General features: G+C 62.2%; 1 protein-coding gene across 1 annotated transcript in view; it reads right to left on the reverse strand.

Moving 5' to 3' along the window:
- Window positions 1-6: 6 nt before the first annotated feature.
- Window positions 7-8,402, reverse strand: part of LOC118159944 (ras/Rap GTPase-activating protein SynGAP-like) — a gene marked incomplete at both ends in the record, with an annotated part of 9,359 nt that continues 963 nt past the window's right edge. The window contains 11 exon segments of the mRNA XM_035314477.1: window positions 7-158; window positions 1,691-1,902; window positions 2,532-2,705; window positions 3,273-3,612; window positions 3,614-4,105; window positions 4,742-4,783; window positions 4,964-5,139; window positions 5,512-5,713; window positions 6,607-6,843; window positions 6,928-7,072; window positions 7,543-7,687. Coding sequence (XP_035170368.1) covers window positions 7-158; window positions 1,691-1,902; window positions 2,532-2,705; window positions 3,273-3,612; window positions 3,614-4,105; window positions 4,742-4,783; window positions 4,964-5,139; window positions 5,512-5,713; window positions 6,607-6,843; window positions 6,928-7,072; window positions 7,543-7,687 — 2,317 coding nt within the window.

Consider the following 8,402-nt stretch of genomic DNA (forward strand, 5'->3'; position numbering starts at 1 on the left):
CCCCCCCCCCAGCGCGGCGGTGGGATGGCCGTGGGCACACGGAGCAGAGCAATGACATTGTAATTTCCACCTGAGCGTCGAGCAGCCGCCGCCGGCCCTCGGGGGGGTCGTGGGCGCCCAAGTGATCCCTGCGCAGCTCCTGCTCCACCAGCATCAGCCTGCGGGGCCAGGCTTCACCGGGGTCACGCTGCCACCCCCCCCCCAAGCGGGGGGGCCCGCCCCCCCCCCCCCCCCCCCCCCCCCCGGGCCCTTGGGGGGGGGGGGCCCCTGGGGGGGGGGGTGGCGCCACCCCCCCCCCCCCCCCCCCCAAATCCACCCGGGAATGGGGACACGGCAAATAGGCACACGTGGGGATACCCCAAGGGATGGGACACCACCACCCCTCCCCGGGACAAACCCTAGGGACATGGGGACACCCCAGTGACACGCTGCCACCCCCCAGGGACACCCCAGGGGACAAACCTTAGGGACACCCCAGTGACACGCTGCCACCCCCCAGGGACACCCCTGCTCCAGTGTCACGTTGCCACCCATCCCAGGAGCATGCGGGGACACCCTGGGGAAGCCTTGGGGACATGCAGGGGACATGTGGGGACAATCCCAGGACACAGAGGGACGCCCTGGGGCCAGGTTGCCACCCACCCTGGGGACATGGGGACAGGGCCAGTGGGGTGGACCCTGGGAGGGGACAGGGATGGTGGGGACAGGGACCCAGCCCATGGGGAGGGGACACCAGTGGACCACAAGCCACCAAGCACTGGGACCTCCTCATGTCCCCCCACTTCTGTCCCCGTGCATGTCCTATGTCCCCCCATCCCTGTCCCCGTCCTGTCACCCCTTGTCTTGGTGGCCCTCCATACCTCATGTCCCCAGCCCCCTCCTTGTCCTGTTGTGTCCCCACAGGGGTCCCTGTTCCCCCATGTACCCCCATGTCCCCTCTGTGTCACCCATATCCTGCTGTCCCTGTGTCCCCCTATGTCCCCATATGCTCCATGTCCCTCTGTGTCCCCCTACGTCCCCATGTCTGTGTCCCTCTTTGTCCCTTGTGTTGTTCTTTGTCCCCATGTCCATCTACGTCTCCAATGTCCCCCGTGTCCCTCTATGTCCCCTATGTCCCTCCGTGTCCTCCATGTCCTTCCCTATTCCCAGTGTCCCTCTATGTCCCCACAGCCTCCACGTCCCCCTATGCTCCACGTCCCTCTGTGCTTGCCATGTCCCTCATGTCCCCATATGTTCTGTGTTCCTCCGTGTCCCCCATGTCCCTCTGTGTCCCCATGTCCTCCATGTCCCTCTGAGCTCCCAGTGTTCCTCCATGTCCTCCATGTCCCTCATGTCCCTCTATGTTCCCATATGTTCCATGTCCCTCTACGTCCCACTGCGTCCCCATATGTTCCATGGCCCTCTGTGTCCCCCATGTCCCCCTCTGTCCTCATAAGTTCTATGTCCCTCTATGTCCCCCATGTTCCTCCCCGTCCATGTCCCTCTATGCCACCCTGTGTCCCCATAGGTTCCATGTCCTTCTCCACCCCCCACATCCCCCTATACCCCCAACGTCCCCCTGTACCCACCCAGCCCCCATACCCCTATGTCCCCCCTCCCATATTCCCAAGCCCTCCTATCCCTCTCCGTCCCCCCGCCCCAACACCCCCCGAACTCCCCCCACCCCCCCCCGGCCGGGTCCCTCCCTCACCTGCCGATGATGCTCTTGATCTGCGAGTCCTTCTCGGCCTGCTGCTGCCGCAGGCGCTTCTCGCTCTGCTCCAGGCGGTGCTGGTACTGCAGCAGGATGCGGCTCGTCTGCTCCTCCTGCGACACCAGGCGCCGCTCGTACTCCTCCAGCTTGCGGTTGGACATGTGCAGCCGCTCCTTCAGCGAGTGGATCTCCTCCTCGTACTCCTTCACCTGCCACAGCACACACTGCAGGGTGCCTGGGTCCCCCCACCCCGCCGCCACCACTGTGCCCAGGACCCCCCCCAGAAGCAATACCTGGGCGCCTGGGTCAAACCCGTGGGGATGGTTGTGTCAACTCCGTGGGGACATCTGGGTCAACCCAGTGGGGATGCATGGACACCTGGGTCAACCCCATGGGGACACTTGGGCCAACCCTATGGGGACTCTTGGGTCAACCCCATGGGGACACCTGGGTTGACCTCCTGGGGACACTTGGGTCAACCCCATGCTGATACCTGGTCAATGCCATGGGTACACTTGAATCAACCCCATGGTGACACATGGATGCCTGGTCAACCCCATGGGGACACCTGGGTCAACCTCATGGGGACAACTTGGGTCCTCAGGACCCCTGCCGCCCTAAATGCTGAACCCCTGTGTTCCCACGTCACCCTAAAAACCCAGACACCCACATACGCAGCACCTGGCTCCATCATGGTCACCTTCTACAACCTGGGTTACCCTAAACCCCAAACTCTCGGATCCCTGGGACCCGCCTCACCCTAAAACCCAGCCCCCCAGGGTCCTCGCCCCCATGTCACCCCCCAGGACCTGGTGCTGGGTCCCGCGGGTGGCCCTACCCGGTCCAGCCGGCTCTCGTCCATGGACTTGGAGTACTCCTTGAGCTTGTACTCCTCACGCTCGATGTGGGAGCTCTCGATGTCGGCCGAGAGGTGCGGCATGTTGGACACCCAGGCCACCGTGCGCTCGGCCGCCGGCATCACTGGGTTCAGCGTCGACGGCGTCTGTGAGGCCTGGGGGGAACACAAATGGGATGGGACCCCCCCCCACTCTGTGTCCCCATCCCCGCCATGTCCCCATGCCCACCCCATGTCTCTCATCCCCACTCTGTCCCCCATCACCCCCGTATCTTCATGCCCCTGTCCTATGTCCCCCATGCTCCCGTATCCCCATGTTCCCACCAGACCCATTGTCCCAGCAGTCCCATGTCCCTCATCCCATGTCCCCACTATGCCCCCCATGTCCCTATATCACCCCCCATCCCAGTTGTGTCCCATGTCCCCAATATGTCCTCCCTGTTCTCCCTATGTCCCCCATAACCCAGCTGTCCCCCATGTCCTCATGCCCCCAATGCCCCTATGCCCCCACCATCCTCCATGTCCCCCATGTCCCCATCATTTCCTTCATGTCCTTGTGCTCCCCATAACCCCGTGTTCCAACTGTCCCCCATGCCCCCACCATGTCCTCTGTGCCTCTATGTCCCCCATAGCCCCACGTCCCAGCTATCCCCCATGTCCCCACACCCCTTAAGCCCCCCATGTCCCCACGCCCCCCATGTGTCGTGTCCCCCCCGTCCCCACCTGCTTGGTGACCGGTGGCTTCATCCCAGCCACCGATGCCTCCTTGGCCAGGGAGGGCTGCCGGGACCGGGGGGGCCCGTAGGTGGGCTCAGGGGACGCCAGCAGGTTCCCGCTGGCCGGCCGTGGTTTTTGGGGCACCCCCAGGGCCGCCGGCCCCTGCCCTCCACCCTTCCCTGCCCGGGCTCCCCGGGGGGTGGGTGGCGGGGGGGCCCCAATGGTGATCTGGGGGGGGGCCAGGCTGTCCTGCAGGGAGAGCTGCCGCCGGCTGAAGTCCCCCCCCGGCCGGGCGAACTCGTCGCTATAGCTGTGGCTGTGGGTGATGTGCTTGGGGGGGGGGCGCCGCCAGCTCCTCGCTCTTGCTGTACCCATGCAAGGGGGGGGCAAAGGGCCCCTCGCTCCCCCCGCCTGCCTCGGGACGCAGGGGGCCATCGGCTGCCAGGTGAAAGAGGGGGTTCTGGAAAGAGAGGGGCACCCGCAGCTGCGGCCCCCCCGGTTCCGGCACCCCTAAACGGGGAGGTGCCAAGCTGGAGGCGCTGCCCTGCGAGAGGCGACCAGGACGAAGCCCCCCGCCGCCCCCCGGGGCTGGACCACCAGCGGCGGCCAGCAGCTCGGCGGGCAGGCTGGGGACGCTGTCCACGCGGCCGTCCTGGAGGTCCAGCATGGAGACGCTCTTGCCCACCCCCAGAGCTCGCCCCCCCTCCGGCTCCGTCAGGTCCGAGCTGCTGGTGCAGTAGGCGGGCGAGGAGCGGGCGAGGGGGGGGCGGCTCAGCACCAGCACCTCCGGCGGCCCCTTCTCCTGCGGCGGGGAGGGCAGGCGTGGCACCTCCATGGAGCTGGGGAGGGGGGCAGAGGGAAGGGTTGAGGGGAAGGGGGGGGGACAACCGCCGAGGGGGTCCCCGAGGAAGGTGGGAGTGAGAGGAGGGTTGGAGCTGGGTCCGTTTGGGGTGGGGACACTCCCCAGGGATGGCCCAGGTCTTCAGGCAGTACCCATCCCTTCTCCATCCCCGTCCCATCCCCACCCCATCTCCATCCTCATCCCGGTCCCATCTCCATCCCATACACATTTCTACTTCATCCCTGTCTCCAGCCCCAGCCCCATTCTCGTCCCCATCCCATCCTCTTCCATCTCCATTCCCATCCCCTCCCCATTTCTACCTCATCCCCATCTCCATCCCCATTCTCATCCCTAACTCTTTCTATCCCATCCCCATCTCCAGCTCCATCTCATCCTATTCCATCCCCATCCCCACCCCCAATCCCATCTCCATCACCATCCCCCAATCCCATCGCCAGCTCCATCCATTTCTATCCCATCTCCTACCCCATTTCCGTCCCCATCCTCATCCCATCTCCATCCCCAACCTCAACTCCATCTCTATCCCATCCCGTCCCACCCCATCCCGTCCCACCCCATCCCTTCCCATCCCATCCCCATCCCAGTCCCCATCCCACCCCACCCCATCACCCACCTGTTAAGGCCCCGCACCATGTAGGACTGGAGGTCAACAGAGCTGTGGGGACAGACAATGGGTGACGTTGGGGACCCCCCGGGTGACACAGGGGGTAACCAGTGGGGACACCAAAGCACTGTGCTGGGATACTGTGGCTGGGAGGGGGGGAACGTGGGGCAGGATGTGGTGGCACCCATGGGGAAGTGGGGGGACATGGGGGGGCCTCTCGGGGGTCCCCACCTGTTGAGGTCACGGACGAGGTAGGGCTGGAGGTCGGCCGAGGGTCCCCGCAGCACCAGCCCCTTGGGGGGCAGCCGCTCCCCCTGGCTCGGCTGCCGCTGCAGGTGGGGGTTGCGCAGGGCCACGCTGATGTCCGTCAGCAACCGGGGCAGCGGGCCCAGCTTCAGCAGGGCCTCCTGGGAAGGAAGTCTTCCATGACTCCCCCTTTCCCCCCCATATCCCACCCCCCAGAACGCCAACGATCTCCTCCCTGGGAGGGCATGGGTTGATGACCCCAGTGACCTCCCCTTGGGGGACACACAAGTGGATGAGACCCCAAAAGAGCTCCCTGGGGAACATGGGCTGGTAGGACCCCAAAACGGGGGGGCTTCCTAAAGGGGGGCATGGGAACCCAACATGGCCTCTGAGGGTTGCACAGGTGGTTGGGACCCCAAAATATCCTCCCAGGGGTAGCCAGATGTCGAAGACCCCAGAACATCCCATAGGGTGGACCTAGGCACCCGCGTCCCTGATGACCACCCAGGAGAGCACCCAGATGTCCCGGGTACCTTGCTGAGCTGGGACATGACCTCCCAAAGGAGGGCATGCAGGGTGGAGAGCTCGCGGCCCAGGTCAATGTAGCCCTCGAAGCTGGTGCTGTTGGTGAGGGTGTCCAGGTTGGAGATCTCGTAGAGGAACTGCTGCATGCTGGTCCACTCCAGCTCCAGGAATTCATTCATGAAGGCCATGTACTCCTCCTTGCTGCCAAACCTGCGGGCGGGCACTCAGAGGGATCCCCACTCTCCCCACCACCAGCTGGCCCCACTGCTGCCCCCCCATGCTGCTCTCTGTCCCTTCTGTCCCTCTGGCTTCCAGTCACCTGGTCATAAAGCCACATCTGACTTTCATCCAGCTCTTCTTCCATTTGTTCTCCATCCATCTGCAAACTCTTCCCTCCGTCTTCCATCCATCTTTCTTCCATCCAACCCATCCATAAGTCTTTTCATCCATACCTAAGTCCGTCCATCCATCCATCCATCCATCCATCCGTCCGTCCGTCCATATCATACCCATCTGTCCATCTCCCCTCCATCCACCACCTCACTCATCTTCCATCAGCTTCTCATCCATTCATCCAATAATTCATCCATCTTCATTCTATCTGTTCATCTTCTCCATCAACTCATCCATCTTCTGCCTGTTCATCTTCTCTACTCATCCATCTTCTCATCCATTCACCCAGTAACTCGTCCATCTGCATTCTATCTGTCCATTTTCTGTCTACCAACTCATCCATCTTCCCATCATCCATCAACTCACCCATCCATCTTATCTCCATCTGTCTTCCCTCCATCCAACTCATCCATCTATCTGCCAAATCCCTCATCTACCTTCCACTCATTATCCATCAACTGGTCCATCCATATTCCATCCATTTACCCATCTTCTGTTCATCCAGCTCATCCTTCCACCCACCCACCCACCCACCCATCCATGCACCCATCCACCCACCGCCTCACCCATCCATCGTCCCCTCGTCTACCTAGCAATCCGTTCAAGCACCATCTACCCACATACCTTCAGATCCACCTTCCCTCCATCCTCCACCCATCTGACCACTGTTGCCCACCACCACCCCTCCCTGCTCCCCTCTGGGTTCTCACTTGGTGAAGTTGGCCAGGTTCTGGATGACCTTGGCGATGAGGGTGAGGGTCCGGGCAGTCTGCTCGTCAGGGTACTCCTGCATGAGGCCGAAGAGGCTGGGGGACATCACGGCGGGGCAAAGGAACCGCAGGAAGAGCGAGGCGCTGATCAGCCGGTCGGCGATGTCCTCGCGGCCCCGCTCGGCACACCGCAGCCGCCACGAGGCGAAGACCTCCTTCAGCTCCCGTGGGAACACGCTGCGCCGGGGAGGGACATGGTCAGGATCCTGCAGTGGGGACACCGGGCGATGTCCCCAGCCCCGAGCAGCCCCAGGGACTCACCAGTGTGAGTTGACCACCTTGCAGAGGGCGAGCTCGCAGCACATGCGGAGGTTGGCCTGGTGGTCGGCCAAGGTGGAGGCCGAGCACTTCATGGGGTCAACCTCACAGTTCTCCTCCGATTCGTACAGTGCCCGGATGAACTCGCCTGTGGGGGGACAGGGACAACAGCGGGGATCACCCCGCTGTCCCACAGCCAGGCCACCCCGCTGGGGACATGGCCCCAAGAAGGGACAATCTAGTTGTCCCACAGCCAGAACCACCCCAATGGGGATATGGCCATGAGAAAGGACCACCATGCCCACGGGGACATGATCTAAAGGGACCACCCAACCTTTCCATGACCACAACAGTGGGAGGACAGCCGTGAGAAGGAACCTCCAAACCATCCCATGGCCATGCCAATGAGGACACTTCTATGATCAGGGACCAGGGACCACCCAACCATCCCATGGCCAGGCCACTCCAGTGGGGACACAGCTACGACACAGGACCATCCAACCATCCCTTGGTCATGCCAGTAGTGTCGTGGCCATGTATGGGGACAACTCACCGTCCCACCGCCATGCCAATGGGGCCCTGCCTGCAACAAGGACCCCAAGCACTGGTGGGGCTCACCAATGGCATCCTTGAGGTATTTCTGGCCGATGAGTTTCAGGTACTCCTCTATGGCTTTCGTGGCGAGGGTGTTTTCCCGGAAGATCAGGTGCTCCCGGTCCATGAAGCGATCCACCTCCGTCATGGCCATGTCCGACAGGAAGTCCTGCCCATGGCCGTCAGGGCAGCCCAGTGCCCGCCCGCACCCAGCCCACCCTCCCTGCATGTTTGTGTCCCACCTCTATCTTCTGCCCAGCCAGCCAGCCCTCCGTTCTCCATCTCTCTGTCCTCCGTCCATCCTTCTGTCCTCTATTCAGCTGCCATCCATCCATCCATCCATCTGCTGCCCATCCATCTGTCCTGTCCTCCATTTCTCATCCATCTATACTCCACCTGTGCTCCACCCATCATCCATAAGCCCATCCATCCTTGCTCCATCTGACATGTATTCATTCCTCTATCCATTTTTCTTCTATCCATCCATCCTCCATCCATTCATCCTCCACATGCCTGTCCTCCATTCATCCTCCAGCTGTTCTCCATCCAACCTCCATCCATAATCATTTTTCCCTCATCTGTCCTTCCTTTGCCATCCCTCCTCCCTCCATCTTCCGTGTGTATGCTCCATCCATCTGCCATCTGCCATCCTCCTCCATCACTCCTTTGCCATTTATTTTCCGTGAGTCTGTCCTCCATCCATCCTCCATCCCTTCTCTATCCATCCATCCTCCATCCCTCCTGTCTGTCCAGCTGTCTTTCCATCCATCCTTCATCCATCCCCCATCATCTAACCATTCCCTTCTATCCATCCTCCAGCCAGCCTCCATCCCCTCATCCATCCTTCCATCCATCCTCCATCCATCCGTCCTCCATCCCTCCAT

Source organism: Oxyura jamaicensis, unplaced genomic scaffold (genome assembly GCF_011077185.1).
Source record: "Oxyura jamaicensis isolate SHBP4307 breed ruddy duck unplaced genomic scaffold, BPBGC_Ojam_1.0 oxyUn_random_OJ72780, whole genome shotgun sequence".
In the NCBI taxonomy this organism is placed as follows: domain Eukaryota; kingdom Metazoa; phylum Chordata; class Aves; order Anseriformes; family Anatidae; genus Oxyura; species Oxyura jamaicensis.